Source organism: Cynocephalus volans, chromosome 8, assembly GCF_027409185.1.
Source record: "Cynocephalus volans isolate mCynVol1 chromosome 8, mCynVol1.pri, whole genome shotgun sequence".
Lineage (NCBI taxonomy): Eukaryota > Metazoa > Chordata > Mammalia > Dermoptera > Cynocephalidae > Cynocephalus > Cynocephalus volans.
Window position 1 is genome coordinate 25,456,022 of NC_084467.1, and position 24,320 is coordinate 25,480,341.

Genomic DNA, 24,320 nt, shown 5'->3' on the forward strand with positions numbered 1-24,320 from the left:
TGAAACTGTATCCACCTGGGACATATAAAAATGTGTGAAGTGTTAGTACTGAATAGCTCTCAACAGGAAACATGTCAAAAGATTTGCAAATGGCATTTGACTTAATTCTTCCCTCTTCCGAAGAGAAAAAAAGTGAGCCTATTGCATCTATGACCAGAGTCCCCAGTTTTCCCCTTAGAACCATTAACTGTACCAGGGAGGCTTCATGGTACAGTAGGAAGAACACTGGACTGGGAGCTCTATGTGCATCATCTTGGACAAGTTATTTCACTTTTCTGAGCCTCAGGTTTCTTATTCATTCCAGACATTTGTTAAATATTTGGTAGATGCCTAATACTATGCTTGGGTCTGAAATTTAAAAAATGGCTCCAAAGTGTAATAATGGCCCAAGAAGAGCTCACAGTCTAGTGAGAAAGACAAACAGTTCTAAAATTATATGGTAAATGGTGCTTTGGGAAAAGGGGAGGTGTGGGGGCAGTATTAAGAGAAAGTTTTTCAAAAGAAGTTCTGTATTAGAGAAGTCTTGTAAGGGTGAGTTAGAGTCCCTCAAGTGAATGAAAAAGACAGTATAGCCTTTTGATCCAAAGCCTAGACTTTGGAGACAGGTAGTTCTGAATTCACGCTGAACGTGCCTCTTATTAATTCTATGTCTTTAGGCTGATTGATTTATACTCCCTGAATCTGTAAAATGAAGAGATCTGCATATTTACTTCAGGGTCATTTTGAAAATTAAATTGAGAAGTCTATAAAAAGCTTATCTAGTGCCTAGTGCATAGAGCTCCATTAATGGTAGTGGCTTTTATTATTCCAGGAGAAGGAAACTATTTTCAAAGAATGGATATGTGAGAATATGCCAGGCTCTGAACTATAAGTTGTTCAGCTTGGCTGGAGAGGAGGTTATATTTGGAGAGAGGATGGAAGTGATTTGGAGAGCTAGGCAGGGACCACATTATGAAGAGCTCCATCTGAATAATAAGGGGTCTGCCATCAAGACTTTCATCAAAGATGTGATGGGCAGGGTGCCATTGACTTCAGAGAATGAATAACTTGAGACTTCATTGGGGCTGTCAAAGCTGTTCTTAGCATGCAAGGCTCATGTGGGCCAAATGACTTCTCAGTACAAGGTGATGTTGTTCAGTACTCCTTGTATTTTTCATTCCCAGGATATGATGGATGATATCTGCCAGGAGCAATTTCTAGAGCTGTCCTACTTGAATGGAGTACCTGAGCCCTCTCGTGGACGTGGGGTGCCAGTGAGAGGCCGGGGAGCTGCACCTCCGCCTCCACCTGTTCCCAGGTAAAAATAATGGAGGCAGCCAGAAGTAGGATGTAAATTTGACTACTAGTACCTTCTCTCTTTTAGTAGTGCTCTTATCTCCAGCTTAGGAGGGGTGTCAGGATTTGTGTGTTGTATCAAGAATGGAATTCTAGATCTTGGGCACTTTGACTATAGGCAAGTGCTTCAGTCCTGCTGAAACTTTTGGTCTTTTAATTTTGGACAGTCCTAGCAGTTTTTAATAGTTTGACTTTAGAATTTTATTTTATTTATTTATTTATTTATTTTTAAAGATGACCGGTAAGGGGATCTCAACCTTTGGCTTGGTGTTGTCAGCACCACGCTCAGCCAGTGAGCCAACCGGCCATCCCTATATAGGATTCAAACCTGTGGCCTTGGTGTTATCAGCACCACACTCTCCCAAGTGAGCCACGGGCCAGCCCTGACTTTAGAATTTTACCTTTGGCAACTGATCTTTCTGGAATGTTAAGACTCTCCAGACCTGCCCAAGGCAGTGGACATTGGTCCACTATGGGACCTGGGGAGTTTTCCAGTGTGGGTCCTTTACTTACCATCATATTCCACTGTGCTTTAATAATAGTTTAGTTAAGGCATCATCAAATCTATCTAGCTCCAGAATTTGCAAACAAGTCTGAACGTAAAAAGCTCCGTTTAAAATAAACTTTCTTTTTGTAGGGGCCGTGGTGTTGGACCACCTCGGGGGGCTTTGGTGCGTGGTACACCAGTGAGAGGAGCCATCACCAGAGGTGCCACTGTGACTCGAGGAGTGCCACCCCCACCTACTGTGAGGGGCGCTCCAACACCAAGAGCACGGACAGCAGGCATCCAGAGAATACCTTTGCCTCCACCCCCTGCACCAGAAACATATGAAGAATATGTAAGAAATTTGAATAGTGTTCCATTTCCCAGTATCTGGAAGGTTGCCAAAGGAAATTGAATGTCAGGGCCTTGGCTCTTTATGCACATGGCAGGGATTGCCTATAAGATTTGGAATCTACGGTCTTCTCTTGCAGTGAATGTTTAACTATGAAGAGATTTTTCCATTTTAGGCATGGTTTACTATATGTGTGTAGATTAAACAGGAAATAAACTGTCTTAAGGTACAGTGTTTTACTCTAAGGGATCTCTCACTCTTACTCCTGATAATACTGAAGTCCTGATAAATACTAAAGTACTTTATTTTCTGCCCATACTTGTCCTGTGGCAAATCATGTTTGTTTGGGGTTGGTTGGTTTAGTAACAGTTTCTCTCTAGACTACTGCACAGTGGATGTTAGCATTTTGGAGGGGAATTTCATGTCCTTTTAATGCAGAAGCCTGCCATACCCCCATTGGATATAATTACCTTCCCTACTCTTGTTATTCTGACTTTCTATTTCATTTTATTCATTCTAGGGATATGATGATACATATGCAGAACAGAGTTATGAAGGCTACGAAGGTTATTACAGCCAGAGCCAAGGGTGAGTCAGGCAACAGAAGTGCCATTTTACATCCTAGGGTTGGATGAAGGAATTGGAGGAACTGAGAGTTTTAGGCAGCACCTGAGGAACAGAATGGCTCACCTTCTGAGGATATCTTCTTTGATGAGGCATACACTTAAACCTGCAAATTTGGATATCTGTGAATTTTAAATTATGATTTAGAATCTGGGAATAGCAGGTGAAATTCCTGAGCAGTAACTACCTGGAAACAAAGAGCAAATGCCTTTAAATTATTTTGGTTTATTATTTAAAAATATCACAGCCACATTAAAGTTGCATAAAAGTTTTAAAGGAAGCTAGAATTTCACTTCCATAACTTAGGTTATTTTCTGCATTTCTCTTAAAAACCTTTTTGTGTCTGTGTAGTGTATATGTATCTTACCTGTAATTGATAGAAAAAGTCAGAATTCTGCCCAAGGAACAGTTCCTTTTTTTTTTTTTTTTTTTTCCTGACAACTGGCTGGTACAGGGATGGAACCTTAGACCGTGGTGTAATCAGTGGCATGCTGTAACCAGCTGAGTTAACCCGCTAGCCCAGAACAGTTCTTATCCTGTTTGTTTATTCTCTTCCAGTGAGCCCTAAAATACATGTATATGTACACTGTGATTAAGAGGGTCAATTTAGGATTGTGGTTTTTTGCTTTAAATTGTGCAGTATACATTTTCCTTTGCTGTAGTTGTTATAATGTTTTTATGAGTGCATAGTGTATACATGTTTTGGAAATATTTTGAGGTTTAGGTCTGGTGCAGAATGAGTATTTTCCTGTATTGTACACATAATAAAATGAGTGAGATATGGAAGAATTTGAGAAAAAGGTGAAATATAATTACTCTATAGCTTACTAATACGTTGTCTTTGACTTTCAGGGACTCAGAATATTATGACTATGGACATGGGGAGGTTCAAGATTCTTATGAAGCTTATGGTATGTCCTTATTTCTGTGGTGGGGCAGAATGTACAAGTAAAGTGCATGGGAGGATGCTGGTGGCTGAATTATTGGGAGTAAGACAGTCATACATCTAAGGAGAAGCCTTTAGACGGTCAAGGTGTTGGTAGATGTGACAGTAAGAGTCCTTCTCTTATTTAAGTTTTGTGGTGTGTGGTAGAAAGAGGGACTACTAAAGTGAGATTGGGGGTACTATTACTCTTGGAAGGCTAAAGTACATGTCTTAAACTAGAGCTCAGGTCCAACTTCGCCTGGTTGGAGCATCAGACTTTTAAGCTGATGTTCTTATTTTCTATTTTAGGCAGGTAGACAGCTAGACCTGGGTTGTATTTCTGGGCCTTTTATGCTGATAGCTAGGCCACATTGGTAGATAACAAGAACTTAATCGTGTCCAATTCTATGCTTCTGCCTCATCTCGTTTAAAAAAATTTTTTTTGGATCTCATTGAAAAGAATCTCAATATAGAGGAAATGCCAGCTGAAAGGGACCTCGGTGGCAAGCAGCTAGCCAGAGCAGGTTAGGGGGCAAGAACAGTGCCTGTAAGAATCAGAGGTTGTAGGGGCCGGAGCCAATTCAGGGCAGAACTGGCATCATGCTCCTTACTAGCTTAGAGACATCTCAACACAGTCTTTGATCCCAAGAGAGCTATAGAAACTAGAACGGCAGCAGGACCAAACTGCCTTCCCTGGGGTTTGGTTAAAAACACATTGCTCAAGTATGTCCTCTAGCCAATTATGGCCCCATGTTAATGGGCCCCAGAAGGAGTGCTGTGGATGCCGAGAGGGTTGCCTTTGTGAGATATTTTCAACATATCTGAGGGACTACCAGAGAGTCATTGGCAAGGGGCTCAGCAGATGACAGTTCATCTTAAGACACTGGTTGGCAGTCTCCCCTTACTCCTAGCTGGTGAAGAGGGGCCTCTTAGGGCCTCTCACAGACGGACAAGCTGAGCTCAACTCTTCAGCACAGTATGAAATAGCCAATCAGCTGCTTGCTCAGGGAAACAGTTTTTACCAGTTTAGCTAAATAGCACTGGACAGTTGCAGTAACACTGCACTGTTCTGCTCATATGTCACTATTTAGAAGAGCAGTATGAGTGTACCTGGGCATTTCCCTCCATCATTGAGGCAGTACAACAGGGCCTCTTTATGTGCCTAAATTGCATTTCTGTTTTGCCGGATAGAAGACTGAACGGAAAGGCAAGCTGCTGCTTGTGCTCCTGGTATGATGTTGCCATGGTTAATCTGTTCTGATCTCTGCCTTTTATAAGCAGAATTAGAAGAATAAACTGTCTTGTTGGTACTCAGAAGCCACTTGGAAAGTGATGGACATGTATATTATACTAGGGATGTAAATAAGGTTGTATGTGACTTTAGATTGATTCAGGAGTTTAAGACACCTATAGTCATGAGGGTAGGTATTTTTGAGTGCAGGCAGCTGGAGAAATACTTCAGGAGTGAACTGGCATGGGTGAGGTATGGGAATGAGTGGGAAGAATAAGCTTAAATACAGCTAATTTTCATAAGAGGTCAGCTTTGTGGGTAAGTGATCATCTCGCTCAGGCAATTCCCTGTCATAGAGGAAAATCATTTGTGGAAACCCATGTTGTGTGGCTTCTCTGGTTTGTCAACATAAGAAAGGAGCTAAGGAATTCTCCTAAACAGTATTGTAAATGGAACATTTGATTATATTTCCCTCCCCCAGAGCAGTTGAGTATCAGAGAGCCAGAGGACACTTCTCCACAGGGAGATCTGACTTGCCTATTGCACGGGAAAGGGGTGACCTGCTTTCAATCTGAGAGACTTTCAGAAGTATTGTTACCTTACCTGAGGCTGCCTGCCACATTGCTTTGGGAAAAGGAAAGGCCATTGGAGACCCACTGAGATTAGACACTCTCACTGGAGGGTGTTGGGTTTATCCAAGTTTGGGGACTGGAGTATAGATCATGTTGCCTGTGGAGAACCTCACTGCTGGAGATTACTCCAGAGCAAATGCCAGCCTTTCCTTCCATCCTTCACTCAAAACTGGAAAGATTGCCCAGACTGTTCAGGAGGGCCAAACAGAGTGCAGAGCAAGAACCAACCACCAGGGACCAAGATCAAGACAATGAAGAAAAGCAATGTTTTTGGCAATCTTTACCACGTGACCTACCCCTGCCCAGAATGCCATTGGCACATGGTTTATGAACTCTTTGCTTTCCCCACAGGCCAAGACGACTGGAATGGGACCAGGCCGTCGCTGAAGGCCCCTCCAGCTAGGCCAGTGAAAGGAGCATACAGAGAGCACCCATATGGACGTTATTAAAAACAAACATGAGGGGAAAATATCAGTTATGAGCAAAGTTATTACTGATTTCTTGTATCTCCCAGGATTCCTGTTGCTTTACCCACAACAGACAAGTAATTGTCTAAGTGTTTTTCTTCGTGGTCCCCTTCTTCTCCCCACCTTACTCCATTCTTAACTCTGCATTCTGGCTTCTGTATGTAGTATTTTTAAATGAGTTAAAATAGATTTAGGAATATCGAATTAATTTTTTAAGTGTGTAGATGCTTTTTTTCTTTGTTGTTTAAATATAAACAGAAGTGTACCTTTTATAATAAAAAGAAGTTGAGTAAAAAAAAAAAAAAAACCACAAGCCTGTTAGTTTCAAAAGTGACATTGCTTGCTTAAAGGTTCTGAAGTAAAAGCTTGTTAACTTTCTCTTAGGTTTGATTCGAGGCATCCCGTAAAGTTGTAGTTGCAGAATCCCAAACTAGGCTACATTTCAAAATTCAGGGCTATTTAAGATTTAAAATCACAAACTTTAACGGCAATAAGTGCCACCATGTAAAAGTGAGCTCAGACGTCTCTAAAATGTTTCCTTTAAAAGCACATGGCGGTTGAATCTTAAGGTTAAATTTTAATATGAAAGATCCTCATGAGTTAAATAGTTGATGCAATTTTTAGTGTTAATTGACTTTAAAAAACAACAAAATTAGCTTTGTAAAACTGACTTTTTCATCATGTGGGTTTTGAAATCTAGCCCCAGACATACAGTGTTGAGAGATACTTAGTGGGGGGAGTAAGTTCTGAAGAGGTTGATTGGGGGAGAGGGGCTGGCCACCTGAATTGAATTTGATGCAGAGCTTTTTAGCCTCAATTTTTCAGTAATAGTAGTAGTAATTAAAATTTCAGTATTTAAAAAGACAGAGTATTTTGTCCATCTGAGGTTCTGCACTCCATGAAAAGCTCACTTGGACACTGGGGCCAAAAGCTAATGATTTTCTTTAAGTTGACGGTTGTCAATTGAACTGTTCCCAAGGTAGTTAGTCAAGTATGTCTCAACACTAGCATGATATAAAAAGGGACACTGCAGCTGAATGAAAAAGGAATCAAAATCCACTTTGTACATAAGTTAAAGTCCTAATTGGATTTGTACCGTCCTCCCATTTTGTTCTTGGAAGATTAAATGCTACATGTGTAAGTCTGCCTAAATAGGTAGCTTAAACTTATGTCAAAATGTCTGCAGCAGTTTGTCAATAAAGTTTAGTCCTTTTTTAATCAAAGTAAATGTGATGAATTGTCATTTTTTTGGGTGGACAATAAAATAGTTTTCTCTTTCAAATAAACTTAAATTAATTCTAAAGTTAATGGGCTTGTTAAAAGTTGGAGACATTCTTAAAAGTGGTGGGGGGGGTTTTATTTTAAGTTTACCAAAAAATATTGAGTTGCTAAGTTTTAGTTTAAAAATAACCAAAGCTTTTTCACCCCCTGGAAGTTGTTAAAAGCAGTTTTATCTAATCCTATCAAAAGTTCTAATTTCTGAGAGCTAGCAAGTTAGCTCAGTTGGTTAGAGTGTAGCCTCATAACACCAAATTCAAGGATTTGATTCCTTGTACTGGCACCTAAAAAAATAAATAAGTAATTTCTGGAGAGAAAAGCCCAACTGAGCCAAAACTTGGATTGGATTCCATACATACATCTCAGTATTTAAAGTGCCAGCCACCTTCGTTTGCACCTTCTGTAGAGCTCCTAGGTGGCGCTAACAAGTGGCATCAAATAATCTCTGTGCTCTGAAAGGGATAGCACCTGCCTTTGGACATGACAATTCAGCAAACCTTGGGTTCCCTTAATAAGGGTTTTCCTTCCAATCCCAGAAGTGCTGTTAATAACTCAGCTGGGCTGGGGCATGATAGGCTGGCTCTGAACTCCCTCCTAAGAGTCCAAGAGGGAAAATGATGGAATTGGTTGGCTCTGTTTCTGCTTCTCTATGTTAATTTTCAGGGTTCTCATGCCTTCCCTAAGAGAGGCACCTAAACTGCTCGGGGGTGAAAAATTCTCTTGTATGAAGTGCCGAGCTGCCTGCAGCAGTGCATGATGGACATTTTTTTCTTTTTAAAACACACCAACAAAAATATGTATTTGTAGATTGTGATAAAGTGTAAATAACTGAATTTTCAACCATGGTTTGAAGTCAGCTTTCAGGGCATTATGTCTTGTTTTGATGAAAAGAGATCACTCTATACCCCCCTTTTTAAAGGAAAATTATCGCAAGAGAATCAGGATGTGTAAAGCTAACATGCATCGCAAAAAACCAAAGGTAACCTAAATGTCTGATTTTAATAGCACATATTTCTCTTTTACATAAACTGTGACAGCAGCTTGCATAAACAATTCTTTAGCTGTTAATTTTAATGTTAAAACTTTGAAAAACTTGTTTAATAAAAATAGCTGTAAAAAGAAAAACCATATGCTGCCACATAAATTAGCCATAACTCTTAATAATCCTGCCCATCACAAATGAAGTGTAATGTAACCTGGGCACAAAGTCTGACATCTTAAATGACACATTGTAAAATACCAATGACTGTAGATTAGACCTGCTGCACCCCAAAGTAAAGCTTTCTGCTCAGCTGTTTTAAAATATACGAGGATGAGCCCCTATAGGTCCCCATATTGATATTCATAATGAAATGTTACTTAAAACTTCTTAAAGTTGCATGTTTCTCTCCTGTAATGTGTAAACTGCATGCAGGATCTCTTTATCTTTTATTTTGTATGTCTTTAAAACTTCCTCTTCAAAAGACTGACCTCTTATTTCTCCACTTTCAGGTGTTTGAAAACTCCTAAGGCATTTCCTGGAATAGAATGGGTAGTGAAGACCCATGTCAGGTATGTTAAGGTGGCTTTCTATTAAGGACAGTGGGCCTTCTATCATAACTGTAAAACAGTTGGTAGAAGGTGGTCAGTTGGCTAATCTTTCCTGCAATCATTTGTACTGTATTTTACGACATGACCAGGATTATATGTTGGTTTATAGTGCATATTGAATTTACTTCTAATGATTGATAAGACCAGATAGTGTTCAGTCTCACTCTGTTTATCCTGTTAATAACTTGATATGGTGGTGTTTCATTTAGAGTTCATTGGTTGCAAGCAACAAAGTGGCTGGTGTAAGTAGAAGGGAATTTATTAGAAAGATGTTAGGGGCTCACAGATTTAGTGTGAAGGTTAGAAAATCTGGCCTAGGAACCATAGTGGCTGCAGAGAACTGGGACAGCAGTGATAGACCACAGAAATGGTCTTGAAGCAGGGACTGGTTGCTTGGGCACTCTTATTGGAACAAGTAAACTCTAGCTATGTTTGGTTTCTTTCTCCCTCTACTCAGGATTCAAGTTCTAGGGAGGGAGTATCAGTGGATTAGCTTGAATTACATGCCCTTACTTTACCAATATTCAATAAGAAAGAACTAGTTCCTCAAAAGTTAGTTGAGTTGTTATTAGGAAAGAGAAATGGATGCTGGGCAGCCAAAAAACAATTGTTCAGTAATATCTGTACTTTACAGAAGTAACTGAGACTTAATGAGGTTAATAACTTCTCAGGGTCACATAATTAGTATGGCTAGTAACCAAGCCCAAGTTTATGTGTTGTCAGAACCCATCATTTTAACCTTATATATACTTCTTTAATCTAGGGAAGGGGTATTTCTCACACTTAGGAAACCCTTCATAGGAATATTTTGGTATAGTAGAAAGGACATGGAACCTGACAAACCTAGAGTTGAATCTATGAGCTACCTTTTATTTAGTGACCTAAAACATCACTTATTTCCATATCCGAAGAAGGAAGATGGTGATAACACATACCTCATGGCTGGTAAATTGAAGGGATTTCTAATATAGATAAGGCCAACCAACTATGTATACATAGTAATATTAGTGTTCTTTCCTAAGAACACTTTTCCTAAAGCTTTATCTCCCTGGTTTGCATAGTTAGAGGCTCTGACAACAGTGAGCCTTCCTGTTGCTTGAACATATCCAGGAACTAACTAGCTGATTTCTCCCTCTGCCCCTGAGTGAGCTGCTAGGGTTAAGATGGCACCAAGGAGAGAGACTCTAACTAGGTAAGCCAAAAGCGTGTACTTGTATAGCTTTTGACAATGAAATTTGGTTTCTTGGTGCTCAGTTTTTCCAAACCTGCCTCTCAGACAGGATTCTCTGTGATCTGGAGGCTTTTTAAGGAGGGCCATGTGTACTGAACATGGTTCTGGACACCCAGGAAGTTCTGCATTTGATATTGGTCACATGAATGGCTAGGAAATTTAGGGGGAGATCCCTGAATGCAGAGAATTTAGTCTTAACTCTTCCTAGGGTAGTCTTCAGGGCAGAAATGGATTAGAAGTTTGGGGAATTTTCTTTTATCATTTGGACTGTGATTTGTGCAAGGAAAGGCAAGTTGCATTGTTCACAGACCCAGGGCCTGCTGGGGGTCTGCCTATTCTGGGTGTGTAGTTTAGTCAGTTGTTCCAAATGTTTTCTGTGGCTTTCTATCATTCGCTACCTGTGAACTTTTACTACAGTTCTGTAAGCTTTAGATTCTGGCAGGGTTGAATACGTGTCCTGGCTCTGCCTCATCTTATTAGCCTTTGTCACCTTAGACAAAAACAAAATCCTTAACCCCTCTCCATGCCTCATTTCTTTATCATCATATGAAGTTGATAGTAGCTAACATTTATCACTGTGTGCATCACAATATCCTAAGCGGTTAATGAAGGTTATCCTTTTGTCCCTCTTTAACTTTTTCTTTTTTAATTGAAATAAAATTCACATAGCATAAAATTTACCATTTTACATGCCCCCCACCCCCCATTTTCAAGTGTACAGTTAGTGGTTTTTAGTATATCCACAGCGCTGCGCAACCATTGCCAATATTTAATTCCAGACCATTTCCATTACCCCAAAAAGAGATACTATACCTGTTAGTAGTCACTCCCCCCACTCCCCAGCCCCTGTCAGCACTAATCTTTCTGTTTCCTTGGATTTGCCTACTCTGGACATTTCATATAAATGGAATCGTATAATCTGTGCATTTTGTGATTGTCTTCTTTCACTTTGCTTAATGTTTTTAATGTTCATCCATGCTATAGCATATATCAGTACTTCATGCTAGTGATAGGAAACATATTACTTGTAGAAGCAGCCAGTTTCATTTGAGACAACTCCAAGTATTAGAACTTTTCTCTCGTTTTGAATGAAACTTACACCCCAGTAATTTAACACTGTTTCTGCTTTGGTCACCTCAAACAATATCCTTTCAAGTATTTGAAGATTATTTTCATTCCTCTTGCTTTCCCAGCTCTAAAATTTTTTTTGTTAGATTTGTAAAATCTGATTTTCAAGAGAAACTAGAAATTTGGATTTTATATACAATCATTTAATGTTTGCTCAGATGTTTAAAAATATTTATTAGTCCCACATACTTGTGTCTGCTGTAAGCAAAATGTGGCCCTTGGCTTACTGGCTTGCAACTTCTGGTTAGCCTTTTTTTTTTTTTTAAAGATGACCAGTAAGGGGATCTTAACCCTTGGCTTGCTGTTGTCCAGTGAGCTAACCGGCCATCCCTATATGGGATCCAAACCCGGGGCCTTGGTGTTATCAGCACCGCACTCTCCCGAGTGAGCCACAGGCCGGCCCCTGGTTAGCCTTTATTAATACGAATTGAAGAGCATGTTAGGCTTTTTAAGTGATCCTTGTCTCTTTGGGTGGACTTTAACTGTCCTAGTAGCAAAGAAGTCTGGGGTTTTGGGAGTGTTTTTTGGTAACAGCTTTACTGAGATATGATTCATGTACCATACTATTCACCCATTTAAAGTGTACAATTTAGTGGTTTTTAGTATATATACAGAGTTGTACAGTGATTACCACAACTTTAGAATATCTTTGTCACCTCAAAAAGAAGCCCCATGCCCTGTGTTTGTCTCTCCTCAATCTGCTTATCCCCTCCAGCCCTAGGGAACCACTAATCTACTTTCTGTCTCTATAGACTTGCCTATTCTGAACATTTTATATAAATGGAATCATGCAATATGTGGTCTTTTGTGACTGGGTTTCATTTAGCATAACATTTTCAAGGTTCATCCATGTTGTAGCATACATCAGTACTTTGTTTCTTTTTACTGTCATCCTATTTCATTATATGCACATACCACATTTTATTTATTCATTCATCCATTGATGGACATTTGAGTTGTTTCTGCTTGTTGGTTATTATGAATAATACTTGTTTGAACATTCATGAACAAGTTTTTGTAGACATGTTTTCAGTTTCTTAGGTATATACCTAGGAGAGGAATTGCTGGATCATATGGTAACTCTGTTTAACATTTTTAGAAACTGCCAAACTGTTTTCCACAGAGGCTGTACTGTTCTCACCAGCAAAGTATGAGGGTTCCAATTTCTTCACATTGTCACCAACACTTGTTATTTTCCAATTTATTATATAGCTATCTAAGTGGGTGTGAAGTGGTATCTCGTGGTTTTGATTTACATTCTTGCTAATGACTAATGTTGAACATCTTTTCTTATGTACTTGTTGGCCAATTATATATCTTCTTTGGAAAAATGTCTATTTAAATCTTTTGCCTACTTTTAAATCAGGTTATTTGTCCTTTTATTATTGAGTTGTAAGTTCTTTATATGTTCTAGGTGCTAGACCCTTTTTAGGTATATGATTTGCAAATATTTTCTCTCATTCAGTGGGTTGTCTATTTACTTTCTTTGAAGTAGAAAAGTTTTTCATTTTGATGAAGTCCAGTGTATCTGTTGTTTTCTTTTGTTGCTTGTACATTTGGTGTCATAGGTAAGAAAACCATTGTCTCATTCAAGTCAGGAAGATTTACACCTTAGAGTTTTTTAGGTTTTTTTGTTTGTTTGTTTTGTTTTTGTCTTTTTCGTGACCGGTACTCAGCCAGTGAGTGCACCAGCCATTCCTATATAGGATCCAAACCCGTGGCGGGAGCGTCACTGCGCTCCCAGCGCCGCACTCTCCTGAGTGCGCCATGGGCTCGGCCCTAGAGTTTTTTAGTTTTAATACTAACATTTAAGTGGGAGATAGAGGTTCAAATTGTTTTTTTTTTTTTTTTTTTTTTTTTTTGGCAGCTGGCCAGTATGGGGATCTGAACTTTTACCTTGGTGTTATAACACTGAACTCTTATCGACTTAGCTGCAAATTCATTCTTTTGCACGTGGATATCCAGCTGTCCCAGCACCATTTGTTGAAAAGACTATTCTTTCCGCATTGAATGTTCTTGGCACCCTTGTCAAAAATCAATTGACCATAGATATATGAAGGTCTACTGCCTTTTGAAGTAGGTATTAGAGTGGTTAATGAAGATTTCTGGCATATAGTAGCTGATTATATTATTTTGGCATCACTGAGAACTTGTAAGTGGTGGTGCTGAGGTTTGATCCCAGATGTAGGTGACTACAAAGCGTGTCTTTTATCTTGTGCATTATACTGCAGGCTGCAGAAGTGGGAATGAGGCTGTTCTAGCTGCCATGCCTGGCCATATGTAGTTCTTCAGAGACTTAGAAGCTGAGCTCCATCATCCCACCATCAAGCCCCCGACCTCCCTCCTGGAGCCTCCAGGAGACTCTTTTCTATGACACTTATTGCTGAGAGAACACTCTCACCCTTCCTTACCTAGGGATATATAGGCTTAGGATTTGTCGCTTTTGTGCTCTCCTAAGGATTCTCATCCCCTCCCCAGGCTCAGAATGAAGTTAGAGATGTGTCAGCAGCTACTAGGGCTTTCTAGCCACCAGGGATGAAACAGAGTCAGATTGTTTTTTGTTTTAGGAGCAGCAGGTTGTGAGTTGGAACCCGGGAGGCTTCTTGCCTATATTTATGCAGTGTGCTCCTCAACCAAGTGAACAAGGGAGATAGAGGTGGTGGTGGATATTTTGCTCAGGTTTTTAAAACTTCATTACTTGCCTCCCTGGCCTCTATCCTTGAAGTTCTCTGCCCCCCGAGGCTTTGCTCAAAGGTCAGTTCTGAGTTAGAATGCATTAGGCAGCAATTGGGCTTCCTCTCTCTTGATAGGTTCTTATGCTTTGCATGGGCATACAGAGGCTGGTGTTGCTGGCAGTCTACTAGTAAATAGTCATTTTAATTTTTCCCCCTCATTTTATTACTTCTCAGTCTACCCCATTCACTGATCTTGACTGCATTTAAAAGAATGGGAAAGTGAGATAGGGAAGATAGGCAGCTTTGCCTGGCTGAGGGAGAAGAGAACTTAATTTGAATGCCTGCCATACATCCCTATTTTCATGAATGAGGCAACTGATACTAGGGGGGGTGAAGCAATTTTCCACGGTTGTATAGCAAGTTGGGGTGGAGGTGCACATCAGTCCATTTGCTATGCTGAAAACATGCTGCTTCTATAAGATAATACCATATTTCATTGACTTCTAATAGACCATTTATCGTAAGTCATATCATTAAGTACTGCAAGGAAAGAAAACATGCTGCCAATTAAATTGACGCAATTGTTTCTTTTCACCTCAAATGTAAGATGCATCCCGAAAAAAATGTCTTTGTTACTACTGTATTTTGTCAATTCTAACATTCGAGTATTTACTCTGCCATCCACTGTTTTCTCCACCAGTGGAGTAGAAATTATCATCCCATTTACACATGATGAAACTGAGACCCAGAAAAATTAAATTACTTATCCAAGATCACACAGCTTTTAAATAACAGAGCCTGGGATTCAAGCTCAGACAGTCTGACTTCAGAGTCTGTGACCAATCTCAACTGAATAGTGTAATTTAGAAGTTTTTACCTGTTAGCCCAAACCATCCCAGGGAGCCTTTACAGCCATTCTGTCTCCTGGAGGAAGCCTTCCTCTGGAGGAATATCATTATTATAGCTAACATTTGCTGAGGCCACTTAGGTCCTTATGCTGGCTGTGCTGGGTCTCAGGTCTGTATCAATTATAGTCCCTGCCCTCAAAGTTAGCCTAATGGGAGAGAGTAAGTCTTGAACCGTTATAGTAGTCTGTGATTGTGTTCCATTGCTGAACTCTGAATACCAAGGAGCCTGGAGAAGCTGTCTGAGAAAGGCGTAGTAGCACCAGAGAAAGGGGGTGACATTTAAGTCTTAAATGATAACTAAGAATTTACTAGGCAGACAAATAAATAGCTTAGCATAACATTTTGTTATGTCTTTAAACAGACTAATTTCGAATTCTGCCTCCTCCGAAGCTAGTTTAACTAGCTTTGGAACCTCAGGTGAGTTATCCTCTTCCAGTCTCAGTTTTATCATCGTAAAGTGGGGGTGATATTATTTACTTCACAATGTTGTAAAGATTGAACGGGCTAATGCGTATAAAGCATTCAACATGACATGCAGTAAGAACTCAATAAATATTAGCTATAAGTAGAGGCTGGAAGAGTAAGTTAGTGCTGATTTTGAAAAGCTAAATATTAGGCAAGAAATTTGTACTTTATTCTAAAATTTAGGGAACTATTTAAGGCCTTAAGCATGAGAGTGACTTGAACCACTCCTGTTGGCCATAGTGCTGGTGAGGTAGGGAAAATAAGGGAAGCGAAAGAGGAAAGCCTTATGTAAAGTGGAAAGCCTTATGTAAAGTGACGCCACTCCTTCCAGGGAAGGCAGGGGATATTCTCACCTCACCTTGTCTTCTTCCTGCCCTCCCTCTTGCCTGAAGGCCTTTTGGTTCCTACCTTTTCCAGAAAGGAGAAACATCTCTCCTGTCAGGTATTTGGGCTATTTGAGGATCGGATGTTTGCCATATATGTTAAGGGAGGCTCATATCTTGTCCCTTTCACCCATCTTATGAATTGGAGACAAGCTCTGTTGAGTCTCCACTGATAGAGACTTTGTTCTTAAGGGATTGTTAAGCAATGCTCCTGATGGATGAAGTCTCTGCCTCCGTTTTAAGCTCTTAATTCTGTGTTCATTCTGCTGGAAGTGTCATATACAGCATCCCATTCAATTCTCACAACCCTGTGAAGCAAGGATTATCCCTGGTACACAGAATAGGAAACTGATGTGTAGAGGTTAGGACAACCACAGGGTTTCAGAGCTGGAGTTTAGAACCAAGTCTTTGTGTTCCTCCTCAGCTGCCTTCTGGCCTCTCTTTTATACCTAGAGTGGCCACAGATCACCTTACATTGAAAGTAGTTCTTGTCTTTAGTGTATACAACTGGTGCCTCAGCTTGGTTTCCAGACTTATGAAGTTAAAAGACTTAGATCCTTATGAGCCCTCTCTTGTCTCTGGACCCACATGTACCTCTTGCTCTCCAGATTAATAGTCGTTGCATGTTTAAAGCTAGCAAGCATCTGATGAATATTTAATAAGAGTTGAGGAGACAGGCTGGAGACAGCTGTCTGAGACAGCAGCTGTTGGGGGGAGGGGAAGAAGTGTACTACACTACTTATTCTTTTGTTTCCTGGCCTAGAAAATAGTCCTGGCCCTTCTAGGCCCCTTGGGAGCAAAGGCCTATGGTGGGCACTATATCCTAGTCCTATTGTGGCCTGATTGGTGCCCTGGGCTCCCAAGGAAGCTGCACTCAGGAAGCAAACTAAACCCTTTTGGTAGGTAATGGGGAGCAGAAGTGTTCACATCTAGAGTCAATTTTCCAACCCCAGGCTGGAGGTCTACTCTATTGTCTGTTCTGGCCCTGGGGCTGAATATGCATTTTCATCTAGTGTTCTGCCAATTGCATGTTTCTTTCCTAAAAAGAAGTAGGCTTGTATCTGGAAGGGACTTGCATTTCATAGCTGTGCTGCTAGGCTTTAGCTTCATGGCATTCCTTGACTATAGGTGCGGCAGCCTCTCAGCAGTGAGTGTACTTCTCATTCCTAACCTGTGCTGTGGTGACTGTCTCTGGCTGCATCTCAGGCAGGCAGTGGGCAGGTCAGCGTTCTCAGACAGGTACATGAGCTAGCTCCGTGCTTCCTCCCACCTAGACCTAGGAAGCTTCTGGCTTCAAGGAGAGACCTTGTCATTTCCAGAGCAAATTTGGGAGGTTGTGGGATTCCTGAAGAAAGACAGCTCACTTGAGATGATTCTAGGCAGAACGTGAGGCACAGTCAGGCTGTCAGCCCAAATTAATCAGCTAAATAGAATATATAGCCATATAGCCAGAAACTTGGGTACTATTTCTGATCTTAATACTGTGTTAAGATGTCTCAATTAGCTGTCAACCTCTGGAACCTGCCTTGGCCCACCCTCAGGGTAGCCAGTCTCTTTTCTCCAGGCAACATGGTGTGTGAGAGAACTTGAGATAGGAGAATTTAGGTTCAGATACAGGGCTAATTCTTCTCTGGGGTCTTCTGACTCCATCAGTCTTCGTGCTTCCTATTTATGGCCCAGTTTTAGGTATAAGATGGGTGTTCCCCATCTCTCAGGCTCTCTGGGCTTGAAATGTAGGAAATAAACTCTGCGTCTGCCTTTGAGAAAGAGAAATACCTTCTGCTCTGATATGATTTTTCATAAGCTTCTCTCCAGAAATTGGTACAAATGATTCCTTTTATTTTTTTTATACATTCACTATGAGGGCACTTCAAAAAGTTCATGGAAGGGCTGGCCCATGGCTTACTTGGGAGAGTGTGATGCTGATAACACCAAGGCCATGGGTTTGGATCCCATATAAGGATGGCCGGTTGGCTCACTGGGTGAGCGTGGTGCTGACAACACCAAGTCAAGGGTTAAGATCCCCTTACCAGTCATCTTTAAAAAAAAAAAAAAAGTTCATGGAGAAATCTAAAAGATAATATGAATCTTTCTGTGAGCTTTCTGAGGTACTCTTATATTATAAATTGGAATGCCATAGTATATGCTAGACACTGGAGATTTCAGTGATGAGTGAACAAGATGAAATGGTCCCTGGCTTTGTGGAGCTTACAGTATATTTGGGGAGACAGACACTAAACAGATAATCTCATAAATAACATAAGTAATTTCATTGTGATAAGTTCTATAAAAGAAAAGAATGGGGTGCTATGAGGGCATACAACCTAACTCTGGGATTTTTCTTGAGGAAATGATGTGCAAGCTTCTAAAGGAAGACAAGGACATGGAACATATTCTAGGCAGACAATAGGACTGAAGCAGTTTCAAGGTCAGGTGTAGGAATCTGGACCTAATTCTGAGGGCTTCACTTGAAGACCACTGAAGGTTGTGGGGATGGAGATTACATTATTAGATTTCTGATTTTAAGATTTTAGAACTTCACTTGCTGAGAGTGGAGAGTGTTTATGTGAACCTGTTAGGAAATGTTGTTAGCCCAGACAAGAAATGGGAAAGGCTATATATAGTAAGGTAATATCATTGAAAATGTAGAAAAGCAAATGGATTCAAGAACTTTGAGGAGATAGAATGAACATAATTTGGTGATTGATTAGATGTGGGAGAAGAGGGATGTATTAAGGTTCCAGGTTGCTGCCTAGAACAACTAGGGGGATGATAGTGCCATTTAAAATGTGGGAAGCTCTGCTACAGGCTTTAGCATGAGATCATCCCCTGCCCTTTGCTGCAGGCTTGTGTTTCTCTTGCAGGCAACTTTGAGTGTTTGGAGCTGGGATGAACCCCTCATAAGGCCAGAAGGGATGGACCCCTAAGCCTAGAATCGTGTTACTAATATTAGTGATGAGAAGATGCCTATTTCCCCATTCCCTTTCTTCCAAGAGTTTTTATTTATTTATTTTCTTCCTTCCAAAGGTTTTAAAGCTCTTTGTTATCTTTTCCACATCTCTGGGAGAGCAAAAGCATTTTCCCCTTTGTATAACCGGAGGCCCAAAAGCTTGTATAGCTGAAGCACCAAAGGTTTAGTTGATTCTTCCCTGGATCATGTAGTTCAGGCATGGCCAAGGATGGGAGGTATGGAGTGTGAGATTCCATTTTCATTAACTGACTGACAACAAAAAGAGAGCTCATAGGTTGTGGACTTCTGTTTTCTACTCATCTTTGTACCTAGAACTGTGTACTGAATGAAGCAATCAGAGCTGTGCTGTTGGATGGGGAGATTATAAGGGAGGCAGCCTGGCCAGATGGGAGGCTGGGAAGCCCCCTGATATGGCAGCTTCATGTTTCTCAATTTTCCGTCTTGTGTCTTTGCAGCCATCAGAGGATTCCAGAAACCAGGAGAGCTACCTGCTGTGTAAAGAGGCTGGCCTGGCCTGAGGGCATTTGCTGAGCACAGAGAAACCCAGGAGAGGAGATCAACAGTTTTGTTTTACTCCACCTCTTGAGCTATCTGATTTACCCACAGAAAGCCAGCCAGGATCCCTACGAGTCCTTAGACCCAGAATGGAGTCAGGGCTTCAGGGGACAGTGATGCTAACAGTTAAACCTGCTCAAGCCTTTAAGGAGTTGAATGGGACTAACAGTATCCCTAGCCTCCTACATTGCAATAAACCAGCCACTCCTACTGTGCCATTTCTAGTCTGCCTGCTTCCCCTTAGCCTCCCCACAGATCTGGCTGGAACACCCTACCACCACCACCTGTTTCACTGTGTTGTGGGTGTCAGCCTGTGAGCCCTTGAACACTTCCAGAGGGCTCCCAGAGAGAAGGTGTTGTCACCCCTCTGTGACAGGCTAAAAAAAAAAGCCAAGTGAGAAGATTCAGTTACATTGGGTAGGTTATTTAACCTCTGTGCCTGTTTTCTCCTTCAACTGTTGATTAATTACCTAGTCCAAAAAGCTCCTGAAGGGTAGGGCTTTTCCTGTTCACCTCTGTTCTATATTCCTTCCCCAACAAGTATCTGCCCTTGAGGAGCTCAATAAAGGTTTGGTCAAGTTTATGAGTGGTCCCACTCTGGTAGCTTCTATCAGCTTTGGGAGAGAGCCAAAGCCTCCCTATCTAGCTCCAGCTTTCCTTCCAGCTATAACTGGGCCAGCTATTTTTCCTAACATTTTCTCTTGAAGGATTGGGAAGTCAGCCTTTGGTAAACTTCTGATTTCCTGTGGCCTATGACTAGTCCGATTTATACTGAGCTTCCTTTGAGACTAGGGACCTGTAATACTGCATTCTTCCTTAATGCTTTCTGGTTATTTATTCTCACAAAGGAACAAGGGAAGAGGCTGTATGCATTTTAACTGTACCTGGGGCATTCTGATGAGCTTAGATTCATCTCTAGTAGGAACAGAAGTATAATGGAAAGGGATATTAAAATCAGTTGATTTCGGGCTGCCCCATGGCTCACTCGGGAGAGTGTGGGGCTGAAAACACAAATGCCACGGGTTCGGATCCCATATAGGGATAGCCGGTTAGCTCACTTGGGAGAGCGTGTTGCTGACAACACCAAGTCAAAGGTTAAGATCCCCTTACCGGTCATCTTTAAAAAAAAAAAAAAAAGTTGATTTACGTTGAGCAAGCTATTCAACATCTGAGCCTTGTTTTTGTCTTTACTGTTGGTTACTATAAGTAATAGCTAATTATTGATTGCTTAGTATGTTCTAGTCACTATGTCAAGCATTTATGTGCAGTTTTACTTAATCCTTTAATCTGTTATACTCATTTTACAGATGAGGAAACTAAGGCTCAAGGAGGATAAGTAACTTGCCTAAGATTAGAAAACAGGTGGTATTAGACTTCATAGCTGATGCTTTTGACCTCTTTGTACCTCTTACAGCCACAAGTGCTTTTAAATAGTAAAGCATTGTGTTTGTGTGAGGGGTTTGGCTAGGGTGATAAACCATCCAGGTTTACCAAGACGGAGTTTTTGAGATGTGTGACTTACAGTACTAAAACTAAAACATCTCAGGGAAACCTACATGAGTTTGTCACCCTGTGTTTGCATTGAAGGCTCTCAGTCCTGGGCTGGCCACTGAGGTTGCACTTTCCTTGGCTTCTTGGTCTGCTAGGCCTCACTTTGTGACCAGGGTTCCTAAAACATTTGAGGACCTGCCTGAGTTGACCAGACTGAGTTTGAGGTGGGGAATTAGGGAATCAGATGGCATCCTGATCATAGATAAATGGAGGCACAGAACCTGGGTCCTGTCTGAGGAACCAGTGTTAGGTTCCTAGGTGAACATACCCTCTACACCCCCCCCACCACCACCCACCCTGCCCCCGGTGTAGAATATCTACTTGAGAGCCATGGAATTTTACAGGAAAGGTCACAGGGCTAAGCCAAACAGATCTGGATTTGAATCCCAGCTCATCACTTGGGTATTTTTCAGGGCCTGTACTCCATCAAAGGAGGATAATAGTTTCTACCAGCTGAATGGGATCTGAAAAGCAAATGAAATGCATTTGAAATGCCTAGCATAGGGTCTAGACATAATAGTGCTCAACCCTTTAAGTTACCTTCCTGCTTTTTTCCAGGCTTATGGATCTTACCCAGTCCTGTCACCTGTCACATCTGTCACACACAGCCTCTGTCCTTCCATTACCACTTATGGCCATAGAGATCTTCCTTGGAGAGCCCTGACCTAGTGGGCTTGGCCCACCCACCCAGCTGCCCTGTGTGTCAGTCATCTCCCCTGCAAGCTGAGAAGGGATGACATCAGCCTTCCCTCTTCTCCCATCCCAAACCTCTGGACTGTTTTGAGCCATAAATATTTTAGCTGGGCCTTTCTCAGGCTGTTGCCAGGGTGATGGGCTCTCAGGGGACGGGTGGAAGTGTGGAGGTGGGGCTGGCAGCCTAGCCAGGAGCCAATGCTGAGGCTCTTGAAGGCTGTTGCTCTGCCTGCCTTCCCTTTCCTGACCCCTTGTGAAGCTCCTATTGCATCCAGGTCCAGCTCTGCCCATGAGTGCTGTTTGATTTTAGGTAAATTGTTAAGCATCTCTGGGCCTTTATTTTGACATCAGAAAAATTCTTGCCTAATTCAGTGCAGGTAATTGGAGAATACAGAGAAGGTAAAGGAAGTGTTGGCAAAAATCCTGTGAAATGGGCCGAGCCCCGTGGCACACTCGGGAGAATGCAGCGCTGGGAGCGCGGCGACGCTCCCGCCACGGGTTCGGATCCTATATAGAATGGCTGGTGCACGCACTGGCTGAGTACCGGTCACGAAAAAGACAAAAAAAAAAAAAAAAATCCTGTGAAACACTAGACTAGTAAGTTATTATTAGAGAATCTTGGCTCCATTGTATCTTCCGATAAGCCTAAAGGCTGGAGTCCTGATGTCATGTGGATGCGGCCTTCTGACTCAGGTATGGCACACCCTCCTTTCTTCCACCTTCCTCATGCTGCAGACCCAGGTCATTTTTCTAAGGTTCCCAGGTCTAGTTACCTGGCCTGGCACAGAATATCCTCAGGAGTTGAGCCTAGTGGTTTATGAGCAGAGTTGAAGTCTTTTTTTGCTTGAGATACCAGATCTAGATCTGGCTGTCATTCCCCTACCCCCTTTACATCTGGCTAGCTGCTAAACTCGAGTTTGCTGTAGCTCGACCCAGCCTCTCTCCTTGGGATGGATCTAAGAAGGAAAAGAAGACTAAAGAGGGGTCACCTGGATTCATGCCCACCCCTACCATTGAGAAGTTCTGTATTGTGTCTAGGAGTCCACATCCTCCCTCTGCCCAACTATACCTAACTCAGTGCCCCTGTTGCACAGGGAGCTCTGTTTCCTTTGTATAAGGCTCCCTCTGGTGGTTGAGATGTGCATTGCAGGAGAGGAAGAGATCAAATGAGACATTTCAGGCCACCCTGAGGTAGATGGTGTGCTCTACACCAAGGAGAAGAATCTGTCTCCAACTCCTAACAACATTCACTCCATTTCACATATAGGCTCTTTTCCCATCTGCTTCTCTCCATTAATCCTTACAACAATGACAAGAATTGCCCTAATTTTACATATGAAACAGGCTTAGAGAGGTGAAGTCAAGTCCATCATCTTTACTATGTATAACATTCAGGACCATCAAGTGATCATGTACTGATCCTATTTTTCCAATTTCATCTTCAGTTACTCTCAAGCCAAAATGGACTCAGTCTTCTGGAACAAAGCCTACCTCTGGACCTTTGCTCATGCTGTTCCCTCTATTTTCATTGCCCCCACTCCCCAAGTACATTACCTATCAAAATCCTATTCAATTTTTTAAACTAACAAATACAGTATTTTCCAGTCTTTCTATAGTTTGCATATATTACCTAATAAACATGAGGTGTGGGAAGACAAATGTCAATGAGAACAGGTGGGTGGGTGGCCCTGAGAGGTGGAAAGCTGCGTGGGGAGACTAATGTATACATAGAGTGAGAATGGCCCAGGAAATTAAAAGAACATGAAGACACCTGGATTGCCTTGTAGTGAAAATCAGATGTAAGTATATTTGCTGGCATGAGAAAGCAAATCTGGGGGGCAGGTGGGATAGAGCTATAGGTGACATTTCTTCAAAGCCCTTGATCTTAAATTCATATTAGTTTACTTTGCACTTTATAATATATCCATATTTTTAAAATAATAGCTAATACTTAAATAGCACTATGCGCCAGGCACTGTTCTAAGTTCTTCACACAGACTAATTTGACCTTCACCATAAACCTTTAAGGCATCCCCACTTTGCACTTAGAACTGACACAGAGAGGGGCCGGCCCGTGGCTCACTCGGGAGAGTGCGGTGCTGGTAACACCAAGGCCACGGGTTCGGATCCCATATAGGGATGGCCGGTTCGCTCACTGGCTGAGCGTGGTGCTGACAACACCAAGACAAGGGTTAAGATACCCTTACCGTTCATCTTTTAAAAAAAAAAAAAAAACTGACACAGAGAGGTTGAGTAACTTCCCATGGTCATGTGGCCAGTAAGTGGTAGAGGTGGGATTTGATTTCATATAAGTCTGGCTCCAGGGAAGGTGCTCTCAATAACTGCATTTTAATTTTGAAAATACTGCCTTCCTGGGGCCGGCCTGGGGCTCACTTGGGAGAGTGTGGTGGTGATAACACTAAGGCCACAGGTTCGGATCCCTATATAGGGATGGCCTGTTAGCTCACTTGGGAGGGCGTGGTGCTGACAACGCCAAGTCAAGGGTTAAGATCCCCGTACAGGTCATCTTTAAAAAAAAAAAAAAAAATTCCTGGAAGAATGAATAGAGAGCAAGTTAATCAGGAAATGAAGACCCTGAGAGGGGAAGTGAGGGCTTCAAGGTTACAAATCAGCAGAGGAGTGTAGCTACAGGTCTGAAGGACAAGAGTCTCACCAACATCCTGCAATCTTATTTTCTCCAGGGATCTTGTAGATGTGAAATGACCAAAACCCTAGATGTTTCTGGTAGATACTGGGATAGAAGTGTATATTGTTTCAGATTATTTCAGTTGCAGTTGTTAGATATCAAACATAAATTGGCTTTTTGTAACAGAAAAGTCTA

The 24,320-nt window shown here is 41.6% G+C and overlaps 1 protein-coding gene across 2 annotated transcripts in view; it reads left to right on the forward strand.

Moving 5' to 3' along the window:
• Positions 1-19,789, forward strand: part of KHDRBS1 (KH RNA binding domain containing, signal transduction associated 1) — a 37,476-nt gene extending 17,687 nt beyond the window's left edge. The window contains exons 5-11 of one of the 2 annotated variants that reach the window (XR_010024182.1): positions 1,164-1,297; positions 1,973-2,174; positions 2,692-2,759; positions 3,648-3,706; positions 5,935-6,127; positions 8,820-8,879; positions 19,135-19,789. Coding sequence is in view for 1 of the 2 variants with exons in the window: in XM_063104495.1 (XP_062960565.1) it covers positions 1,164-1,297; positions 1,973-2,174; positions 2,692-2,759; positions 3,648-3,706; positions 5,935-6,032 (561 nt within the window). In the remaining variant the exon portion in view is untranslated. Of the gene's footprint in view, positions 1-1,163; positions 1,298-1,972; positions 2,175-2,691; positions 2,760-3,647; positions 3,707-5,934; positions 7,273-8,819; positions 8,880-19,134 lie in introns of those variants that run through there. The other variant, XM_063104495.1, reaches the window with a different exon arrangement.
• The last annotated feature ends 4,531 nt before the right edge of the window (positions 19,790-24,320 follow it).